This window comes from Pelobates fuscus, chromosome 11, assembly GCF_036172605.1.
Source record: "Pelobates fuscus isolate aPelFus1 chromosome 11, aPelFus1.pri, whole genome shotgun sequence".
In the NCBI taxonomy this organism is placed as follows: Eukaryota; Metazoa; Chordata; class Amphibia; order Anura; family Pelobatidae; genus Pelobates; species Pelobates fuscus.
The window spans coordinates 88,521,309-88,545,627 of record NC_086327.1 but is presented as its reverse complement, the minus strand read 5'-3'; the positions used below and the strand labels follow the sequence as shown (position 1 = coordinate 88,545,627).

Here is a 24,319-nt window from a genome sequence, read left to right as displayed (position 1 = left end):
TGCAGTATATCATTAATAAAGTAAAATAGAGTGATATAACGAAAGCTTACTCACAATTTACAGAGTTTACAAAGAGCTCTGCTGTGTTAAGCGTAGACGGTACAGTCCCCGTCACTGGATATATTTCAGCTGTAGTGATGGTGGACTTTATTAGTAAATGGACTAGAGCATGGACCTGCTCTTATAATAAAGCGCTGTAGTGGTATCCATAATATTGTTCACAATTGTATTCTTGTCTTTTCTTGCAGATAACATGCCATATTCTGTTTGGATATGGAACATCCAGAAAATGAGATTGTTTTCAGTTGTGGAACATAGTTCGGCTGTCAAATCTTTTGTCTGGCATCCAGTTCATCCTAGACTTGCCATCTGCACTGGAAATACCAGAGTATATTTGTGGTCTCCAACCGGTAGTGTTTCTGTGCAAGTGCCAGTGGAAGGTAATGTATTCGTAACATATAAGCATCTCAAGGAATTAAACAAAGTATGATAAGTGTGATATGTTCTACAGAAAAGAAAAGCTGCTAAAACAAGATGACCTCAACGGGCATTGCAGGGAAATACCTTCCTTCTCGCATAGGTAGTGGAGATTAGGAAAGTGGAAGAGTTCAAATAAAATTTAGATAAACTCATGACTTTGAACATGGAATAAAATAAAGAATATACACAGGGCTATTTACTAAACTTAGAATTGTCTGGAATTCAAATTGGATTTCAAATTTTACATCCAAAATAACCAAACTGGAACTGAATTGGAGGATATTTCCAGTTTGGCTATTTTTGTTGTAAATTTGAAATTTACTTGGAATTCCTGACCATTCTTACTTTAATAAAACCCTGATAGTGTTTTAAATAGGAAATTAAAAGACTAGCTGGGACAGTTGGTTTCCACTTGCTGTTAAAAAAAAAAATGAAAAATTATATTCCGTATATTTATTTCAGTGAAATACAAGTATATGAAAGTACCTGGCCTGTCTGGTTGCATTTATCATAGAACACTCTTGGTAGTGATGTGGTAGACGCTTAGTACTGCATATTCTCTTAATGTTTCTAATGTATTATTCTCCAGGTAGGGCTTGTGTACATGTAGTACAGCTTTTGTGCTTTGGATGTACTGGTAAATAAATCCGTCTATGAGGCTGCTTTGAATACTAACCTTTGGCACTCCAGCTGCTGTAAACGGTGTTTGCCAGGAAGTTCTGCCAACACTTTTCCTGGCAGAGCATCATTGGAAATATATAACTGAAGTGTGAAAGGTCAGCCGTACACTGGCATAGTATTTTAATCCTATTGTGCGTCTCCTAAACTGAGCTGCATCGTTTTAAAAGAGGTTTTCTTTCATGTGTAAATTGTGAAAATTTGGGGAAAATTTACAATGTACACGTTGCCTCTTCCCGCATGTTTAGAAAATCAGCTAGTTTAATTATGCACTGATGTGTAATCCCAAATTTATATAAAGCCCCCTTGGCAAAGGCTATAAGAAATGTAAAAGAACGCGCCATCACCAAAGTAAAAACGAACTGTAATAGTAATATCCATAGAGTGCATCAGTCACATCACGCCATGTAGATTTTGTGATGAGGGACATTGTGATTTCTTAGATGCATTTTATCTAATACTTTAGAAGAAATGTAATAACGTTTTATGATGGAACTGAAGCTCCTTCACTTCGACTAGTGTGGAAACAAATCTGCTACATGAAGTATGAGGACAAGTGAGAACAGTAAATGATATATATCATATCATATTGATATATTATTCGCTCAAACTGTGGCACATTTTTATTCTTGATTTCTTCCATTCTTACTGTACATGATTATAGTTTTTGAGGATATAAAGGGCAAACTTTTCCATTTTAAAATAATATACTTGTTTCTCCCTTCTCCACATTTTTTTAATTTATTTTTTGGACACTGCCCCCCATTCTTTCCCCAGCAATTCATGCCTTCAGCTGTATGTATTCTCATTCTATCCAATCTAGGGGCCTCACATACATCAAGCGCACTCCAAGCTAATCTCAATTTTCACTAGGCACCTCCTTGCATTTGGTTGGCATATTCCTCAATCACATCACTTCTTAGCAGTCAGTTAAAATGCTCCCTGTATGTTATCTTCGAATTTCCTCCCTTCTGACTTGGCTAGATGGCTACAGAGTCCAAAGAATATAATCAAGACTGTCATTTGTATAATACTAGATAGCAGCTCATGGTTTGCTATACCTTTTGTATTGGCTCGTCTATACTGACATGTCTATTAACGCTGATTGTACAGCATTGCAGAAAATGTTGGCTCTTTATAAATACCAATAGTAATGATTAAAAAAACCTTATTTACCCTTTTAAAATTGTGTTAATGCAACTCCACAGTTTATTTTACAGTCTAGAGTAAAAAATAAAATGTGCATCTCTCTTTATTTATTTTATTTTTTTAAGCACATGTATTAACTTTATATAAAACTTCCTAACTGGAAGAGCACACAGATCATCATCAAATGTATAACATTCATTCTCTTTATATGAACAAAAGGATAACTTGCTAATCATAAGCTATAAACAGTGTTGCAGTCTTGGTGATAATCTCACAAACCTCATGTAAATGTAGACTGCTTAAATCCTAGAGCGATGGTGTCAATCTGCAGCCTCAATGCACTACATACTGTTGGCAGTGAAGCATCAGTGGATCTGATCTTAAGAACTCCCATACAACTATCCTAAATTTTAAACCAGTATGCAGGGTTTTGTATTTGTGTGTATGTATGTATATATTTATATATATATATTTTTTTTTTTACATATTGACCGTTATGGTAAACTATGGAGTTTTAATTTAGATATTTGTGTTTTCCTCTAGGCATGTTTAATGTCCTCTCAATGTCTTGGCACCCAATGGGAGAAGATACTTTGCTTCTAATGAGTAAGGAAAACTTGTGTTTATGTTACTTGGAGTCTGAAGACAACGAAAACTAAAGTAAACAAAGCTAGTTTGTTTTTACAGAACCAGCACATTACTATTGAGTAGCAATACGTGGGAGTAATTAGTTTGCCTAATTCTCAGGAATAGTTTTTTTTTTTTATCTGATAGGCCTACTAAAATTGAATTTGTATAATGTGATTTGCTCAGGGATGTTTTAACATTTCTTGTTAAAAGAATGTACATTATGATGTAAATATATTTGTAGATGTAAAGATATTTAAATTTGCCAATAAATAATTATTTCACTAGATCTGGCATATATTTTAAAGTTTGACTTGAGGATACAATCTATTGGGGATAAATATGACTTTAACAATGTATTTAAATGGTCACTGTTACCTCTACAGCTCATCTGTTTAACTTGCTTTCAGTGTTCTATGTTTATCATTCAGGTTGGTTAGATAGTGCAGTAATATAGTTTTTGCTTTATCCATGCAGCTGAGGTGGAGATGGGTTAGAAGAGAGAACCCTAGTTAGTTCCAAAATGGTTGGAAAAAAAATAAATAAAAAAAAATGTGATGGCACCAACAGGCTTACATAACCACTACAATGAGCTGTAGTGTTGCGATACTTAGAATGATCCTTTAATAACTGAGATGGGATACAGTTAGGACAGCTGTGGTCTACATATCTGTGATGTTAATTTGCTCTTACAGTACATCAGGAAAACCACACACAAATGTATTGACCAAACAACTGAATAAATATGCTGGCAGTTTAATCACACATAGTGAGTGCCTCCATATCCCCCTTATTGATACCCTAATGACATGGAAACTCAAAGGTTTACTATAGTGCCAGGAATACAAAGCTGGATCGCTGTTCTCTCAGCAGGCACTAAAGCACATGCATGGAGAGTGCCCCAGGCGCAGTAGGCTTCCCCATTAGAAAAGCACTGAATCAATGCTTTCCTATGGTGAAATAGACTCTAGATGTCCTCATACAGAGCGTTATGACATATAGCGTTCTTTACCATATCAAAAGTCTGTTAGGATCCAGGAATTGCCTCTCTGGTAGACCGCCACTAGAGGCACTTAGTGCTGCAATGTAAACATTGCAGTTTCTCTGGAACTGCAATGTTTTACATTGCAATACTAAGTGCAGTAGGGACACTGTACCCAGACCACTTCAATGAACCGAAGGGGTCTAGGTGCATGTAGTATCCCTTTAAAGGCTCCAATCTGCTGAGGAATATGTTATTGAGCCTCTGTTCTAGGTGATTAATATTAACCAACAAATATTCACCTGGCATAGAAGGCAAGGATTGCTATATTATGTATTTATCATCTTTATGTATACACTGGGGAAAAAATAATTTTGGTTAAATTATGTAGAAGACTTAAGATGGTCTATTTTGGGATTTTAGAGTTTGAAAAAAATAAATTTTTCTTTAGAAAGTAGAAAACAAATGTGCAGCAGTAGAGAGAATCCCAACTACGGAGCCTGCTCTGCATAAATCACAGTGATCAGACCACTTCTTCTCCCCCTGTCGGGATGTTGCAAGGTGAAGAGATCTTCCAACTGCACATGTGTAAATCTGTCTGGCATTTTCCAGCATTCCTAGGGATAGGACACTGATTAGTTAGATGAAGTGTGTGGAAAGAAGAAGCAGATAAAACCTGGGAAAACAAACATTTTGTCAGCCTGCAAAGTGAGGTTACTGTCTCATACAAAGCTAAAGTTTTTGAATGAGACAGTTGTCTCAAAGCAATGCATATCACTTTTAATAAAGTAGTTTTTGATGTGTAGAGACTGCCCCTGCAGTATCGCTGCTCAATTCTGCCGTTTAGAAGTTAAATCACTTTAGTTTTTATATTTTATACTGAGGCTGGTGGGAGCTGACATACATCTGATAAAATGAGTCAAACAACTTAAGTGGCTTACAAATTAGGTCAACCTCATCCAATGGTTTAAGCTTTTTGTTTTGTTTACACTTACATGGCAAGTCACCATTTTAACCCCTTAACGCCGTTACGGCGTTCTATGCCGTCGCGGCTTTAAAGGGCTTTAAAGCCGTTGCGGCGGCATAGAACGCCGTAACGGCTGAAGCCCCCAGGAGGTACTGTATACTCACCTCCGCCGCGATCCTCTTCTGGGGGGCTGCCTGAGAGCCCAGGCAGCCCCCCTCCGGCAAATGAGGCCCCCGGGGGCCATGTGATCGCTCTCAAAGAGCGATCACATGGCCCCCTATAGCTGGCTATGGATCTGCCAGCAGGGGGACTGTCTAAAATATTAGACAGTCCCCCTGCTGGTAGGAAAGTTTAAAAAAATAAATAAATACACATGTTAAAATAAAATACAAGTATTTATATATATATATATATACATATTATATATATGTAACGTCATACAAAGTGTATTTTAATATTAAAATACACTTGGAATGACGTTACATAAATATAATATGTATGTTTATATATATTAGATCTACATATATATATTATATATATATACGTATAATTAAAATAAATAAATAAGATAAATAAATAAATAAAATATTGAAACAATTTAAAATAAATTATATATTCATATGTAATTTCATTCTAACTGTATTTTGTTAATATATATATATATATGAAACAGAATACACTTAGAATGACAATCTATATATAAAATACAAATAACCGCAAATATATATATAGATAAATACATATAATTACATAAAAGATTACATTAGTATACACGTAGAATTTAAATACCTATAAATGCATATATATTAAAATTCTACGTGTATATTTAAGTAATTTTTTAACATAATTATGTAATTTGATTGACATGCCTGACAACACAGGGAGAAAGTGCAGAGAATTTAATTCGCAAGCACTATATTTGACCCTGTAACTCTCCAAGACACCATAAAACCTGTATATAGGGGGTACTGTTTTACTCGGGAGACTTCGCTGAACTCAAATATTAGTGTTTAAAACTGGTAAATTGTATTACAACGATGATATTTTAAGTAAAAGTGACGTTTTTTGCATTTTTTACAAACAAACGGCACTTTTATGGACTATATTATTGTTGTAATATGTTTTACTGTTTTAAAACAATATTTGTGTTTAGTGAAATCTCCCGAGAATAACAGTACCCCCCATGTACAGGTTTTATGGTGTTTTGGAAAGTTAGAGAGTCACATATAAGGCTTGCATTTCATTTTTTTGACATTTAAATTTGCCAGATTAGTTATGTTGCCTTTGAGACCGTATGGTAGCCCAGGAATAAGAATTACCCCCATGATGGCATACCATTTGCAAAAGTAGACAACCCAATGTATTGCAAATGGGGTATGTCCAGTCATTTTTAGTAGCCACTTAGTCACAAACACTGGCCAAATATTAGTTTTTTGCTTTTTTCACACAAAAACAAATATGAACGCTAACTTTGGCCAGTGTTTGTGACTAAGTGGCTACTAAAAAAGACTAAACATACCCCACGTTCAATACCTTGGGTTGTCTACTTTTTCAAATGGTATGCCATTATGGGGGTAATTCTCATTCCTGGGCTACCACACCGTCTCAAAGGTAACATTACTAATCTGGCAAATTTCAATTTGAAAATGGAACGTTCTATATTTGACCCTGTAACTTTCCAAAACACCATAAAACCTGTTAATGGGGGGTACTGTTGTACCCGTGAGACATCGCTGATTACAATATGTGCATTTTGTTGCAGTAAAACCTAACAGTATTATGACATTTACAGCTAAAATGTGAGGCGGAACTACAAATTAAAAAAAAAAAAATCAAATTTCTCAGTTTTTTTTTTAATTTTATTCATAATAAATTGTTTCATATATAAATTATTTTATATGAAATGAAAGCCCTGTTTCTCCTGAACAAAATGATATATAATAAGTGTGGGTGCATTTAATATGAAAGAGGTGAATTACGGTTGGACATATAGCGCAAATTCCAGTTTTTGTTTACGTTTTGATCAGAACGTGCACTATTGACTCCGTCCTGAAGGGGTTAATGGACAAACAAAACTGAATATTAAGAACCAGCTCTTAATTAGCTGTAGAGGCCATTTCTGCACCCAAATGAAATAAGTTTTGGGTTTTTTTTTTGTGTGCAAATTAGTAAATTCATTTTTTTATTTTTTGCAGCTGTTATTCATTATACACCCTTTATTAAAAGGGACACTCAACTGCCCCAAAAAACTGTTAAGTGAACATACCACAATAACTTATATGCATTTTTTTTCCAATTATGTATAAATAAATGCTTGCATAAAAACAGCTTGCAGTTGCAAACCTTCCCCTTCTAACCCCGCCCAGACTTCCAATCAGACTAACCAATGCAGCTCAATTAAAGGTCTTTGAAATGCAGGTGTGCAGGGCAATTGCTGCCTCCCGAGTTTAGTTCCACTGAGCTAAACAAACCAGGAAGTAACAAGACCAGTTGTCCGACACCAGGGTGGGGGATGGGGTCGGTTGTTAATTTATAAAACTGCCAATTTCTATTAGTCTGCACTTTGTAAAATGGAAAAAATATATCTTTAGTTTAGTTTTATGTAATTCAAGTGTCCCTTTAAACACTATTTATTGAAGTTGTTTAAATAAAACAAGAAAAACACAGTATATTACAACTTTATTTCCAATATTATGCACCGAGAAACATTAAAATATTTAGTACATGACATATGGACAGAAAATTCAAAGCTTTAAAACAAAGGAACAGTTCAATGTATTAACATGCATCGAATACTGAACTTGTAACAAAAAGTGGAAAGTATACTGCTTAGACCTTTCAATCCAGATCCCGAAATTTACATAAAAATCTAGAAACACCATAGTAAAGCACTAAATGTATAGCAGCAGAGTTAGTGATATGTGCAATTAGCAGCAATATTTAATTTGGCATGTGTTCCAAAGCTACACCTAAATATAATTTAGTGAAAGAACAAGAGCTTAGAAATATAGATTAGAATAGCTTTTTTCCCATCTTATGTGGCTTTCAACAATTATACCATGTTAGAACATACCACAACCATTTTCATATACAATTTATTTGAATGGTTATCATGCCCAGTCATTTCTGTAAATGGGCAATAAACTTGATGTAATTTCGGGTTTGCCCTTAGAGTGCACTCCACACTGCATTAGCACATTTGTAGGAGGGGAGGCTCTTTTATTGAAATAAGTAACCTTGGCACTTCAGATATAGACCAGGGGTTCTCAACCTTGTCCTCAAGGACCCCCTGTCAGTCCAAGATTTAGGGATTACCTGGGTGTGTCTAAGGTGTTTTTTTTTTTTCTAAACACCTTAGACACACCCAGGCAATCCCCAAATCCTGGACTGGTAGGGGGTCCTGAGGACCCCTGATATAGACTATATTTCCCACAATGTAATGGGAACTTTAGAACACAAACTCTGCAATATCAGGCCTAGTTGTCACATTTGCATTTTTCATGTGCCTGACAAAAGGGGTCAAATGGCTATCCAAATAACTGTAGGAGGTACATACATTTTAATGGACTTGTAGCTAGACTTATTAAAGGCAAATCCACGTTTAATGCACTTTTTAGATACAATATAAGTCAAACAAAAATATATAAGTGGTGCATGATGAAAAAGCATTCGCCAGAAATAGTGTTTTTTAATCAAGCAATAAAAGAGTTATCCACTTAATTTTCTGAACAAGGAGTTACATGATTTAAACCAAAAGAGCCAGAGTGGGAGATATTTCTACCCTTTACAAGTTTTTTTTAACCCCTTAAGGACACATGACATGTGTGACATGTCATGATTCCCTTTTATTCCAGACGTTTGGTCCTTAAGGGGTTAAAGGATTATTTAGACACCATAACCACTTCAGATTATTGAAGTGGTTATGATTCTAGGACCCTGTTACTACACCCTTAGGTTGACAAATTTGTCAAAGTGGCAAATCAGGCTTGAAATTAAACATAGGTTAAAATTCTAGGTCACACTGCTAGTCCGTTTAGGCAGAGAGCCATGAATTAAACTTCCCACTTTGCATAGCAAATAACATCAATAAGTTAGTGTAACACTGCTACTTGTGATGAGCTTCTGCAAATCCAAAGACTACCTCATCTCTCTGATTGGTGCTGTGTAGGGACATGCATGCCTAGCTCCAATCATCACACAAACATTGAAGTCTTTGTATTTGCAGCATGCGCATATCTTTCTGCGTGCCGATAGCCAAAATGTTTGTGAATACTTGCCCTCTGTCTTAAATTTGTCACGTTACTTTGACAAACTTTTTTCAGTCTGTAGATGCTTGGTCCATTTGGTGAATCTATAGAAACTGCTTTGAGTTCGGCACTGATGAGGTGCAATGTTGCAGAATGTTAAAAATAAATAAATAAATCTACATTAAAAGGAGTGTTCATTTTAGGAAGGTTTACAGAATTTATCTTTGCTTACAGTGTTAACGCTACATTTGGTAAATGTATTACTAAAAACTGCAGTGAAATTGCTCTTTATATAAACCTAATAGTTAGTATACAGTGTGTTAGACAATAAGCCCCAACAAAGTAATGTGAAGTGAAAGAGGGAAAATCCAGTGGCCTTTGTTACAATCAAACTGATCAAAATACAATTCCATGTGCAACACACTTTTGACAAGTAATTATCAATCAAACCAAACTGTAGGAAGGCGTTTAGTTACTTGGCATGTAGGAATAAGGTGCATCATCTTTGCAAAGTACTAAAAGTAATACATCCGTTTATCCAAGGACAAACATAGGCCATAAATTAAATACAGAATTTGAAAGTCAACACTACAAACATATTAACACACAAAGCTATATACACATTAAATGATACATTGTATTTTTCATGGACTGTGAAATACACTGTATTTTGTGCTTGTGAACAAATTATGCCAACCGCAAGAGGTTGATTTTCACCTGGTGACATCATACACAATTCTTGATACAGTATTTCAATACAGAAAGATCAGGCTAATACCCCTTTGCAGCTGATCTAGATATATCAACTACAGTGATGGTCACTGAATTCCCGAGACTCCTGCATGTATTTTACAATGCTCACCTCTAACTTAGAATGCCATGGAATTATGTGCCTATTTTGGCATTCTGGGGGAAACATGCATCACATAATATCTGAACAGAACGTATGGGTAAGTATGTATTTTAATATTTTAAATCTATGTTTACTTGCACTTTTACTATAGAAATGTATACTTAAACTTTTAGTACTTGGTTAAAGCAGATCTTATTTGCGCTATGGGTAAAATCTGGTCCATATGAAAAACATGTTTGATCAGAAACTTGTTTTGTTTTCTTTTCCTATCCGCGATAGATAAATTGTTGTCCTGCTGCTAAAATACTATGTCATGATCCTTTGCCAGTCACAGCCGATTGGTTGGCACTGATTGTAGATTTAGAATTGGCAGCCTATTACTGGCAATAGGGTCATGTGAGCTGTTGGCTGCCCATCATTGCCCTAGATATACCTTACTCAATTTTGTTGTTTTTTTTTTTTTTTTGAGATGAAGGAAATGTAGCCATTCAAGAGATCCACGTAAATGCAACTTTAAACAAAAGGCATGGATTTTTTTTCCTTTTCTTAATTAAAATCCGATTTTGCCTCTTGACATAGAGTATCCAAGTTTGGCCTCATTGTTGATGAAAGACATTAGTCCCACATAAGTTTCAATCATTAGTGGATGTTCCAAAACAAGTACCCCATTAGCTCTTCCTGGCAATGGATTCTCCCGATGCGCTCTCTTTACTGCCTGAATCAACTGGACGCGGAAGTTTTCCAACTGTAAAATAAAGCATGAAAGTTTCAAATATTGTTTCTGAAACAGTCTAATCTTTTAGTTAACGCATTAGAATGAGTCTGTCAGAAAGAGGAAGTCACAAACAGGGTTAATCACTTAACAGTGAGTTGTTAGGAATTCAACATGCAACAATTGCAAGTTTAGCACCAACTGTGAACATAGCTTACTTGGAGAACAATTTCTAGCTCAGATGTTTTAACCTCAAATTGGCAGTCACCTGGTGAATTTAGGGCAGTTCTTAGTTTAGTAAGTAATCCTGAAAGTGTATTTCATACACCTTTGTCTAGGCTTGCTAGCAAATATGTAGTGTATATGGTTTATACATACTTGATTGTGGTCCTCTACAGAATGCTAGGCACTGTGGGATCTCACCCACCATTTTACACTGCTCTCTACTTCAATAACATAAAAGACACAATAGTCACTACTACAGCTTGATGTAGTGGTTCTGATGTCTATAGCCTGTTCCTGCAGGCTTTTCAAAGAAAAGGCAATGTTTACATTAGAAAAGAAAATGTTACCTGCGCTCTCTCCTTAATCCCTATGTATATTTAGACAAATGGAGGTCATTTAGTTGCTCCAATGGCCATTGGAGGGAATGCCCGCCTGCCAACGTCAAGGCAGACCCCCCCCAAGCGGGTCCTAACACTGACCCTTCAGCCTGCTTCCTTGAGCTTCTGGCAAAGATATCTCTAATGAGACAGAAAGGGGTATTTTTTATATACACCCCTATACTTATTAACCCTTAATAGGGAACACATGGGATGGGCGGCAGCATTGTAACCAGGTTGTGTGATACAAAGTAAATACTTTTTTGTATTAATGTTTACATTGGAGCCTTGTAACAACTAATAGCAATCACCTAGAGGTGCTTCCTACTCCACTGCTGCAAAGTGTGCAGCACCTACATTCAGCATCTCCAAGCTCTGCATGGAAACACTGAATACACTGTATAGAGATGCATTGCATCTCAGTGAGAAGATGCTAATAGACTCAGTGCAGCATTTTGCCGTGCATGCGCATTAGCCTCCCAATGCTTTCCTACGAGAGCTTTGGATTGACTGAGATCATGAAGACTGATTAGCTCAGCCAAATAGTCAGAGCGGCGTGATCTGGTAAAAAAAAAAAAAAAAGCGAGTAAAAGCACTTAACTTTTATATAATCATAAAATAACTCACAACTAAGCTGTTTTCATATGTAATAAAAGATGACCGTTTTCATTTAAAATCCCACTGTCAAAGAATGAATGAGGGAAAAAAAAACCTTTCTATATGTAACAGCTAGTCCCTACTTTTTTGTGCCTCTATAGAGGGATTAAATAAGTAACCTCTAAAGATAATTTTAATCTGTAGGGCTCGTAATAAAACAGGTGAACTGAATCACTGTACCCTCAATTTCTCCCGTCCCCTGTGTTGTGAGATGGCTTTGACACAAGCTGTACTGTATCATTTACGTTATGTGCTGGGATTTCTTTTTATTATTTAAAAAAAAAAAAAAAAAGTTAAAGCATCCTGCCACTTGTGTAGCAATGAACTGTTTGATGTGCAAAAAGGACAACAAGATGAACAAACTCACCTTGCACAGTGGAACAATCTTATCTTCTGCTAAAGCCATGGGATGCTCAGTGAATGTAGTGTAAGGCATATTGTTTGACCAGGGATTCCACTTATTTACAAAAGAGGTGCGGCTGCTTTTATTCCAGAGAATACGAATTCCAATACCTTCTCGTCTAGAGGAAAAAAACAAACAAATACAGGCCAAGAATTAGAATAAATATAATATTAAAACATGGACTGGGGAATCAAGAATTGATTTAATACCATATAATACAGACTAAGCTGTTTCATTCCTTCTTAGCCTTCTACTTAATATTGGATTGCAGCTCTCAGCAGCCGTAACTCCATCGATATAGGTTAAGTTATTTACCGGTAAAGTAGCAAATGACTATTCTCCCAGTGTGCAGGCAAGGTGCGCTCTCAAGCAGGGTAAGAATATCACCCCCCCCCCCCCCCTCCCCCGGTTTTATATGTACACCATCAGGGTTACTCAATCTCCCCATGATATCATTGAGTCACAGCACATCCAATTACTAAATTCTGCTACAGAGAACATTAAAACTGCCAACCTCTGCTGCATGATAAATAGTTTAGATGACAAACCCTCTTTAAGCACTACACACACATGCTGTAGGAATGCACCAGATACTCTTTAAACAAAAGAGTAGACGACTTACTTGCTGAGAGACATGTGAGGGAACTCAAACTCTCCAATAGAAATAGTATCAATGGCGTTGAGGCACACTCTGATCACTTGCAGACACTGCAAGCTAATGAAATCATACTTGCAGATCAAGAGAGATTTATCAGTGATTAGTACCAGACGTTCTTTGTCATTATTCCAATGATCAACTCTGTGAAGATGTTGGAAAAAAAGGAAACAGAATTACGCAATCATAAAAATAATCAATATCTAAATACCGATTTAGCACTGCATATCACACTATTCTAGAATATGTTTGTGGTAAAGTGTGAAAATTATATTGGCTGTCTATTAAGCCTGACTTTTAAATAGCATCCACAGAACTAGGTGTTACTCATTTGTTAAAATTCATGGGGTAAAGAAAATGACCATGATGCAAATTGGTGAAACTGTGAAAAGTAAGACATAGGTACAATAAAAAATATATATTTATATATTCCTGGCAAATTAAAAAACACACTATAATCACCAGAACCACTGCAGCTTAATGCTTAATGTATATAGCATGTCACTGCAGGCTTTTCATTGTAAACACTGCCTTTTCAGAGAAAAAGTAAATGTTTACATTGGTGCCTAGCAACACCTCTAGTGGCAGTCACTCAGATGGACACCTTTTTACTTTTACTGTATACGTGTATGTCTAATAATGACTTAGAGGCTTATTATATAGCATTTCAAATTTTTGGCACTGAAAGAGTTAGTGTGCAGGTGGCAGCACCCAACTGCTACATTGAGCATTTCATAAAGATACAATCTTCTTTCACTAAATTCCAACTCAGTCAAAAGATATAAAAAAAAGTCTAAAATATACTTTATCTCCTGGTAAAGTTTTTAGTTGACAAATATTGACAAAAGTTATAAAAGCACTACCTACACCAAGTAAGAATCCGGCATTGTCTCATTTTCTTACTCACAGTAAGACACTATCTTTTCTAGACATTACTATTGAACTCATGCGCAGCATTGGCATGGACTCCTGGCAATTGATTTGTGTGGCTGGGGCTGCATAAACAGAGATTTACTCCTAAATGGCAAAGAAAATGAGCAGTGTGACTGCATGGGCATGGTCTCTACACCAAAACCACTGCACTAAGCTACAGTTGTTTTGGTTCTTAGAGTGAGTGTCCCTTTAATTCTTCGAGAGACTGAGAGTTGTGAGATTCTGTAAAATAACACACTCATGTCATGATTAGACATTTGGAAAAAGACATGACTAAACAAGTAAAGACAACTTTTTGGCTACCTAAAATGTTAATATACGGTCTCTCTTATGACTTACTCAGTGAGTAGCCAGACACTGTGTACTTCACCATCCTCTGTGGGCAAAACAACCATACGAATATCATTCACAGCTTGTTCAAGAGTTCCAGGCTACAAAATAAATGAAACGGGTAGTTAGTAATGAAAAAATAATTGACTTCATCAGTGCTGTAAACAGAACACACTTATAAATAGCATACCCGTATTTAATGAAACACTCCAGGCAACATAACCATTACAACCAGCTGTGTCCTGACATACTCCCAGTCTAATCTGACAAGACATTTTATAATGGTTTGACAACTAATCTGGATCCAGCCAGATGTCCGCAGGCGTAGACCTACCTTCAAGAGAATCCAGTTAGCTCCACTAAACTCTGTATCAGTGACCGGCTTAGCTCAGTGAAGATATCTAGTTTCTCCCACAGGAGAGGACTAGTTGTGGAGTGGAACAACAGAGAAGTTACAAAACCAGTCAAAATTAAAAATGTCTTTTACCTTCTGATCTGTACATTATGTGTAGCATTGCAAGAAAAATGTATACATTCATTTAAATCTCTTCTTGATCTATGGTTTCTTGTAACCTGGATGCTAAGAAGCAAGTGTAAAACTCCAGACAAATCCTGTGTTTTGTCCTGAGCCTGCTGACCCTAACACATCTTTTCGGTTTTCTTTCAGCACATCAAGTGAAAATGGTGTTTAAATTAGGGATGATTCTAGTGTTAATGACCTAATAATCTAAATTTAATTAAAGACACGAGGCAGATATTTGCTTTACTTTCTTCATTCAAACCTCCCAGCAGCAAAGAAATGGTTTACAATGTATAGTAAAAATTCAACCAATCACATTAAAGGTGTCAGTAACAAAGGGTAATGAAGCTCCTCCCACTTCCTCATGATGCAGCGTCACCAATCGGAGACAATGAAGTAACAATAAACTGTGTCCTCAACCATGTAAACCAGGTAGGGAGGTACGCTGCATTCAAATCCAGAGGGGTCAAACAGAATGTTCATCCTAGAACAGTGATGGCGAACCGGTGGCACGCCGGGCCCTCTCTGTGGGCACGCGACCATAGGTTCGCCATCAATGCAGAGTAGGCAGCTGCCTGCCCAAAACGGCAGGCGCCTACTCTGCTTTCTTGTTGGGAGGACCGGAAGCAGGAGGGAGGGATCGAGGAAGCAGCTCCCCTGTCCTCCCGCGAGCTGTGTGGAGCGTTGCCGCGCGTTACCATGGCAACGCTCCACACAGCATCCCTATTTCCCCCCCTCCCACACAGCATCCCTATTTCCCCCCCTCCCACACAGCATCCCTATTTCCCCCCCTCCCACACAGCATCCCTATTTCCCCCCCTCCCACACAGCATCCCTATTTCCCCCCCTCCCACACAGCATCCCTATTTCCCCCCCTCCCACACAGCATCCCTATTTCCCCCCCCTCCCACACAGCATCCCTATTCCCCCCCCCCCCCCACACAGCATCCCTATTCCCCCCCACACAGCATCCCTATTCCCCCCCACACAGCATCCCTATTCCCCCCCACACAGCATCCCTATTCCCCCCCACACAGCATCCCTATTCCCCCCCACACAGCATCCCTATTCCCCCCCACACAGCATCCCTATTCCCCCCCACACAGCATCCCTATTCCCCCCCACACAGCATCCCTATTCCCCCCCACACAGCATCCCTATTCCCCCCCACACAGCATCCCTATTCCCCCCCACACAGCATCCCTATTCCCCCCCACACAGCATCCCTATTCCCCCCCACACAGCATCCCTATTCCCCCCCACACAGCATCCCTATTCCCCCCCACACAGCATCCCTATTCCCCCCCACACAGCATCCCTATTCCCCCCACACAGCATCCCTATTCCCCCCCACACAGCATCCCTATTCCCCCCCACACAGCATCCCTATTCCCCCCCACACAGCATCCCTATTCCCCCCCACACAGCATCCCTATTCCCCCCCACACAGCATCCCTATTCCCCCCCACACAGCATCCCTATTCCCCCCCACACAGCATCCCTATTCCCCCCCACACACTAAAGGACTGAGTTGGGAACCACTGCCCTAGATAATAAACCTTAAAATGTCCTACGAATAGTAAACGAGATACATGCATTTTTGGATGTGAAATAAATGAATGTGGTTGCGTTCAGATGATGCCACCATCCTGTGTCTAATGTTGCAATTCATGTATTTCGTATAGAAAGTGACCAAATATAGCCAACACTTATTTACTGAGAGTTCCTGTTTCAGAGGGACATAGCTCTGAGACAGAAAAGTTTGCATCAGAGCTCATCAGAAATAAAACCCACTTTCATGTGCAGTACATAAAAGGTCCATGACAAAGATCCATAACAACAAGCAGTGTGTATGAACATAGAGCTCCAAAGTAAAAACAATTCACAATATTGTTCTAGGGGTGCTTTGTGTTTTAGAAGGTGGAGGAGGTAGGGAGCAGCTCCCAGCAGACCCCAGGTAAGAAGTCAATGTGTCAGGAAAACAGTTTGACTCCTTACTGGGGAGGTAGCGCCAGGGCACTCCTGGTACCATAAACACTACAATGCACTGTAATGGTTATGGTGCTTGTAGAGTTCCTTTAACAATGAATTGTGGTAAAAGGAATGTCAAAATTTACATTTCAACCTAACATAGCCAACTAAAGCAGAGTTGGCGAATCTCTAACATTCATCTACTTTGTCAAATTTGCAATTCATTACAACTGCCTAAAAGCCTATTCACTAAAATCCCAAACAGCAGAATGGAATGGAGTCGTACAAATATTGCTATTTCGGCCAAAAGCTTGCCATTTGAAAGCCTTTGGCTACTAAACAGCAAGATAGGGAAGAAAACCCACCTATTCAAATTTCAATTTAAGGGTGCAAGGGTTCAATTTAAGGGTTAAACAAAGAATCTCAGACTCAAAAAAAATAAAAATCACAATGTTGCATTTAGGTTGCTAATAAATGGAAAACATTTGGCTAGTCTCAAAAGGAAAACTTGGTTATTTGAGCAATTCTGGCAATTCCGTTTGTTGTATGTTTAGCTGTCACTATTGAAAATTGTCAGATTTGTGTGTTCCAATTTCCCTGGTACTAGGGAAACTGCACCAATAACTAGATTATTCTAATTTTACATTAAACCTAAATCCCTTCCCAAACTCTACACTTATTGGCATCTCTCAAAGACAGACTGCCTTGTGGCTACAATTCAGCTGGAGTCACAATGCAAAAACCATGAAATTACCAGCTTCACAAAAAACTGAAGACAAAAATAGAAACGTTACTTTATTTTCACCTTTTAGCAAAAAAAGCATCAAATACAAAACAAAGACTAAGGGTGCACGAAAATCATGGCAGTTGTCAAACCATATAAATTAAGCACGGAAGGTTCTAAGTTGAACTATTTTTCACGCTGCCAATGAATATTTTGTTACCAACATTTTTTGTGACATTCACTTCTACCCTGAGAGTTACAATTTAAAACACAGTAACCTGGAATACAGGCTCATTTCTCCCAGTGGATTGTTTTTATTTAGGTTTGTATTGAGCAAGTTTGCAAAGTCTTAAAAGACTATGGCTCTGTACTGACAGTGCTGTTTGTTGTACTTGGGCATGTGGTTTTAGTTCCATAATGAGCTCCAACGTACTCTTGGGACTGATCCTCCATGAATGCTACTGTGACATAAAAAGTGTAAGGTTGTTTTTACACTTAAAAAACTATATGTATATCACATTTTCTAATTGTACTTTATGAAGGAGATCCTTGTTAATATATAAATATATACAGTGTATTGACTTGCACAACAGATTTAAAGTTTTTGGTGGTTTTTGAATATGCCTGCTTGTTAATAATGAGCACATGTGGGATCTGCATAAATATATGGCACTTTATAATTGTGATGTATTCATTTAACATATTTTTAAATTAGCACTTTAATAATACTTGCACTGCTGTTATTTGTACATATTGCAATAGTAGCACTTAAATATAAGAAATGCTGACACTTATTTTTTTTTAACTACTATTTTTGTGTATTGGCATATTTTAAACATAAATAATAGTGCCAAATTATACACCTCACATCTGTTATAGCTATTCCTCTGAGTAGGATAAAAGCTGAATATATTTGGGAGTACCAAAACTTGATCAGTGATAATATAATAAATTTAGCATTTACAGAAATGTATCCTTTAGCTCTTAGTACATGTACCCTAGAAGTACACACACCAAGTGTTGAGGGAATTTTGTGCGCCCATAGAGGCGGCCCACTGGGAAAGAATGGAGGTGAAGAGGGAGCTGTACTCTTCATGATCTTCCAGAACTGCTCCTACGTGCCCTGCGGTGATGTCATGAGCCAGTTTTGAGGTCACTCTGGCCACGGCATTACTAAACAGCATGCGAAGGAGCAGTGCTGGAGGAGCATAAAGATGACAGCAGCCACGGAAAGGGTCCACTCCAGGCAGGAAGGCTGAGTGGATTTAACAAAAATAATTGAAGAAATAAATAAATAAAATTTGTGAGTGTGTTTCAGTGCCCTCTGGGTGTAACCGTGTGTGTGTGTGTGTCAGTGCCCTCTGGGTGTAACCGTGTGTGTGTGTGTTATAGTGCCCTCTGGGTGTAACCGTGTGTGTGTGTGTGTGTTATAGTGCCCTCTGGGTGTAACCGTGTGTGTGTGTGTGTGTTATAGTGCCCTCTGGGTGTAACCGTGTGTGTTATAATGCCCTCTGGGTGTAACCGTGTGTGTATTATAGTGTCCTCTGGGTGTAACCGTGTGTGTATTATAGTGTCCTCTGGGTGTAACCGTGTGTGTTATAATGCCCTCTGGGTGTAACCGTGTGTGTGTATTATAGTGCCCTCTGGGTGTAAGTGTGTGTGTGTGTGTGTTATAGTGCCCTCTGGGTGTAAATGTATGTGTGTATGATATTTACATTTTTTGACTTTATTACTTCATATTTATATTTCATGCAAAATATTTACATTATGTCATTTATTTATTTTACAAATATTCTTTACTACCATTAATCAAGCTTGTTCTTCAATATGGGATAACATTAAATATCAGGCTCTATGCATTTTTATATGTAAAAAGTAAAAAAAAAAATTACTTTCTTGAGGCAGGGGTACTTAGAAATTCTGTTTAGACCTGCAGGGGTACCTCTTCGGAAAAGATTAAGAAACATTGCTTTAGCCGACGCTTTCACAACTGCTTGATAACTTTATCAAAACAAATGTATCCTAAAATACAACAATACGAAAACACCATGTACTCAGCTCAAGATTTTCTTAGCCACACACTTGAACTGATCATGAATTCCATCAATTTTTACAAGGAAACATATCACTGTATTCAGACACTAAACAACAAATTACACACAGTGCAGAGCAGTTGAGAGAGTTTAAATAAATATGATTTATGAGAAGTCGCACACCTCTTCATTGCCGTGGATACTGTAAACCCTAAAAATGCCATAAACATCAGTATCTGACCTTTTTAGCATGAATATAATTTACCCTGTAAGTGCCAGAGGCATTGGCATGCCATGCCTTTGTATTACCATTATTCATGTTTTTACAGTACCAACTAATTCCGCAGCACTTTACATTATTATAAAAAGGGGGACATTTAACAATAAATGAGACAATCACAAAATTTTACAGGAACAATAGGCAAATGCGGACCCTGCTCAAACGGGCTTACAATATAGAGGAAGTGGGGTATAAAAACACAACAGAAAAATGGGCAATCCTGCATGTACCAGGGACATTGGCATGCCATTGCTATAAACCTGTTTGGCACCGATATAGTTAACCCTGTGTATGCCAGGAGGTTAACACACAGCCCTCTGACACTGATATGATTATCTCTGTGCGTGGCAAGAGCATTAAATCCCACTTACATAAAACTAATATGGTTACCCTACAAGTGCCAATACTATATACCTCTCCCCTGTTTGGCACCGATATAGTTAACACTGTTTATGCCAAGAGGTTAACACACTAGCCCTCTAAAACTGATATGATCAGCTCTGTGCCTGGCAGGAGCATTACACTCTACTTATATGACACTAACATAGTTAACCCAAAAGTGTCAGGACTATAAACCTCCTGTTTGGCACTGATCTAGTTAACCCTGTGTATGCCAGTTGGTTAACACATCAACCCTCTGACACTGATATGATTAGCTCTGTTAGTGGCAGGAGCATTACATCCCACTTACATGGTTAACCATAGAAGTGCCATGATTATAAGCCTACCCCCGTTTGGCACTGATCTAGTTAACACTGTGGATGCCAGGGTGGGTTAACACACCAGCCCTCTGACACTATGATTAGCTTTGTGAGTGGCATGACCATTAGATCCCACTTACATGACACTAACATGGTTAACCCTAGAAGTGCCATGACTATAAACCTCCCCACCTGTTTGGCACTAATATAGTTAACACTGTGTATGTTAGGGGGGTTAGAACACCAGCCCTCTGACACTGATATGACTAGCTCTGTGAGTGGCAGGAGCATTAGATCCCACTTACATGGTTAACGCTATTAGTGCCATGATTCTAAACCTTCCCACCTGTTTAGCACTGATATAGTTAACACTGTGTATGCCAGGAGGCTAGCACACCAGCCCTCTGACACTGATATGACTAGCTCTGTGAGTGGCAGAAGCATCACACCCCAATGACATGACACATGGTTAACCCCTAGAATTGCCATGATTATAACCCCCCCTCCCCCCCCTGCTTGGCACTGATCTAGTTAACACTGTGGATGCCAGGGGGGGTTTAACACACCAGCCCTCTGACACTATGATTAGCTTTGTGAGTGGCATGACCATTAGATCCCACTTACATAACACTAACATGGTTAACCCTAGAAGTGCCATGACTATAAACCTCCCCACCTGTTTGGCACTGATCTAGTTAACACTGTGGATGCCAGGGGGCTTAGCACACCAGCCCTCTGACACAGATATGAGTAGCTCTGTGAGTGGCAGGAGCATTACATCCCAATGATATGACACTAACATGGTTAACCCTAGAAGTGCCATGACTATAAACCTCCCCACCTGTTTGGCACTAATATAGTTAACACTGTGTAGGTTAAGGGGGTTAACACACCAGCCCTCTGACGCTGATATGATTAGCTCTTTGAGTGGCAGGACCATCACACCCCAATGACATGATACTAGGTTAACCCTAGAAGTGCCAGCCGCTCAGAGAGGTGACAGCCCTGTGTCTCTCACCCGGAACACGAAGTACTCCTTGACTCGGGCCTGCATGGTGGGGTTGTGCACGGTGAGGCAGCGCAGGGACTGCAGGTTATAGCCGGAGGGTTGTTGTGGGGTAGCCGAGCTCTTGTCGGGGCTGAGCTGCAGCTCCAAGGCGGCGGGGCTGGTGTCGGAATCATTGAATTGCAACATGTCCAACGCCGACACAGCCACACACCCACACTGTTTACATCCGCTGACTTCCTCACCCCGTGACGTCACATCCGCTACATGGCTAGGGCTTCCACCGTAGGATCACGGGAGTTGTAGTTCAACTTCTTTCAGACTCAAATACTATTGTCCATTTACCCCACCCATAGAATATGAGGCAGGATCCTTAGGGATAAATGTAAACTGTGCCTTTTTTAGGATAGACATGGTTTAAATAGAGAGACTGCAGGGGCAACCTCTTTGCACCAGAACCACTACATGAAGCTGTAGTGGTTCTGGTTCTTAGAGGGTCCCTTTAACTTTGTGGGATTAACTTTTTTCAATGGGCCCAAATATATTAGCATGGTATTTCCTAACCCCAGGGACTTAATAGTGTGCCCTCATGCTATATCAGGGGGTCTTCAACACTTGGAGCATGCACATCAGTCTGTAGTACACTCACTATATAATTGCTCACTGTAGCAGACTTGCCTTTCTCAGGGTAGCGCAGACCCCACTCACATTGGAAAAAGTCCAACTAATGCATTTTATGAATTTATTTTGTTACATATTAAACTAGCTCAGTTCAGTTGATGATTGAGTCTCTGAGCTAATAGCAAAGTTGAAACTGGCTTGCTAAGCTTATGCCAGCCATACCATTTCAGACCCATTAAAAAAAATGCTGCATTAGATGTTAAATTTTTCTAAAAATACAGTTTTTCAAAGCCCCTCGCACACATAACTAACCACAAACCAAGCTACGTAGCAACACGTACATAAATCAGCATGCACACACGCAGAGACACACATTGGCACCATAGGTATGCATGAGGGGGTGTACAAGGCGCACCCAGGCACACTTTAATGAGTGCCAGTTTGTCCTCAATGGTCTCCTGTTAAAGACGGTAAGGGCACATTGTTTAGCTTGTGATGTTTTTAAAGAAAAAAACATGGCTGTCTCTGTATACATATAGTTATCACTACAGAAAAAAAATGCATAACCCCTCCAACATTGGCACCCCGCTAGACAGGACACCAGTGGGCAGGGTAAAAGGGAACTGGCCAGTAAATGCATCACTGGTGTAGCCCAGAAAGAGGGCAGGTTGGCCTGGATTGGAAAGTCCGCCTGGTGTGAATGCAGTCACCAGAAAAAGTGAGTCACCACCAGAGAACAAAGTCGTGACAGAGGAAGAGGACTTCGTGTGCATTTTGATATGTGAAGTTTTAATTGATGTTGAGGTGGTAATTTTCTTTGGGTGCACGCTTATGACTAACATACATAGATGAGTACCATTAAATTGGGTAATAGTAACATCCCCTGGACCTACTTGGAAACCAGAGTAATCTGAATGTACCTTTCCTTGTTAAATACTTTGTTATTATTATTATTATATATAATGGCTGGCATCCGAAAACACGAGCAAGTAGGCAGAGTCACATTTAAAACAGAGCACAATTGGCAGTTTCTCATAGCACACAGATCAATACTCAGTCACTATTGATGAACCTGTACCATAACTATATCAGATAAATATAATTACACATTGTATAACAGAACTAATAAAGTAAATATTTGTTACCAGCTTTTGTGAGTTTGAAGTCAATTCACGGAGCTCTATTGCTTCATGGACAGTCTTTTCAGGCTTGAGATCGGATAGGAAAAAGTGTGCTGCCATCTTAAATGATGTTCATTTAGCCAGGCAAGCAAACCCAGTGTAAGAGGACAGATATTAGCCAGCTATAACTTTTCCTTCAGAACGTGTGACTGTCTTTTACAGGACTGTTTTCAATCTGGGAATCCACCCCCTCACAGTTTTATTTACATTTGGATAACACTTGGTTTCTGTAAAGTCTCAGCATCCTGTAATTGTCTTTCTGAGGATTAGCTATTCATTAACATGTTAATTAAGGGACAATGCAAATTATATGCTCTTTTCAACAGGCTTTTGTAGACAATGTCAGACTTCTTAGGGTGTGTCCTTAATATTTAAATATTATACTAAAGGGAATGTTGTAAGGAGTTTAAGTGAATCTGGCCTAATTGCACAACAATGTTTCAGAATTCCACTGGTATTGTCTGGCCATTCTTTTCATGAAAGGATATTGTCTAAGTCTTCAATACAGGATATGGATGTATCAGGTGTCCAATGACAAGGATTCAGGCACATGCAAACCTATGGCATTTATGCAAATTGTAACTGTTATCTCGCTGTCTCTGTTCTCTGTAAGATGTGTCTGCTAGTCTTTTGAACTTTTTGTAAGTCTCTCTGGAAAAACCTTGTTACATATTCTTCTTACAGACTCCCTTTGAGACTTAAATAAAGTAGTTTAATTCATCTTTATTTTCACACCATGCCAGTCTAACTGCGCCCGCCACTATGCCCCTGGTGAGGATAATCTCAACCAATGCAATGCTACCCCATAGGTAGAGTTGGCCTGTGATGGGGCCATGGCCCCAGGCAGCACTTTGACAGAGGCGGCATTTTGCCCCCCATGTACACTTTAAGAAGCCTGATGTACGGTGTCTGGGTCGCCATGGCAATGCTCCGGCATGTATTGTGTGCCATGCAAGCCTGATGTTGCTGGAGGTGGAAGAGGACACTCCTGGGTCCCCTTTTCATTG

The 24,319-nt window shown here is 38.8% G+C and overlaps 2 protein-coding genes across 2 annotated transcripts in view; one reads left to right on the top strand and one right to left on the bottom strand.

Annotated features, from left to right (window-relative positions):
• WRAP73 (WD repeat containing, antisense to TP73) overlaps positions 1-3,221 on the top strand; it is a 46,781-nt gene extending 43,560 nt beyond the window's left edge. Inside the window, exons 11-12 of the mRNA XM_063436495.1 lie at positions 249-440; positions 2,851-3,221. Of these exons, the coding sequence (XP_063292565.1) occupies positions 249-440; positions 2,851-2,966 (308 nt within the window). The 3' untranslated portion in view covers positions 2,967-3,221. The remainder of the gene's footprint in view (positions 1-248; positions 441-2,850) is intronic.
• Positions 3,222-9,450: 6,229 nt separating this feature from the next.
• On the bottom strand, positions 9,451-21,782 carry TPRG1L (tumor protein p63 regulated 1 like). The gene is made up of 5 exons (XM_063435833.1): positions 21,523-21,782; positions 14,285-14,376; positions 12,980-13,156; positions 12,322-12,475; positions 9,451-10,728 (listed from the first exon to the last, which is right to left on the bottom strand). The coding sequence occupies exons 1-5, from the start codon at positions 21,697-21,699 to the stop codon at positions 10,534-10,536; spliced, it is 795 nt and encodes a 264-aa protein (XP_063291903.1). The 5' UTR covers positions 21,700-21,782; the 3' UTR covers positions 9,451-10,533.
• Positions 21,783-24,319: the final 2,537 nt, after the last annotated feature.

Coding starts and splice junctions, on each gene's coding strand:
- TPRG1L (XM_063435833.1), bottom strand. CDS start 21,699: ATGTTGCAATTCAATGATTCCGACACCAGCCCCGCCGCCTTGGAGCTG. Junction 13,157..14,284: donor AGTGTCTGGCTACTCACTGA/GTAAGTCATAAG, acceptor ACATCTTCACAG/AGTTGATCATTGGAATAATG. Junction 12,476..12,979: donor CCTCACATGTCTCTCAGCAA/GTAAGTCGTCTA, acceptor TTTTTCCTCTAG/ACGAGAAGGTATTGGAATTC.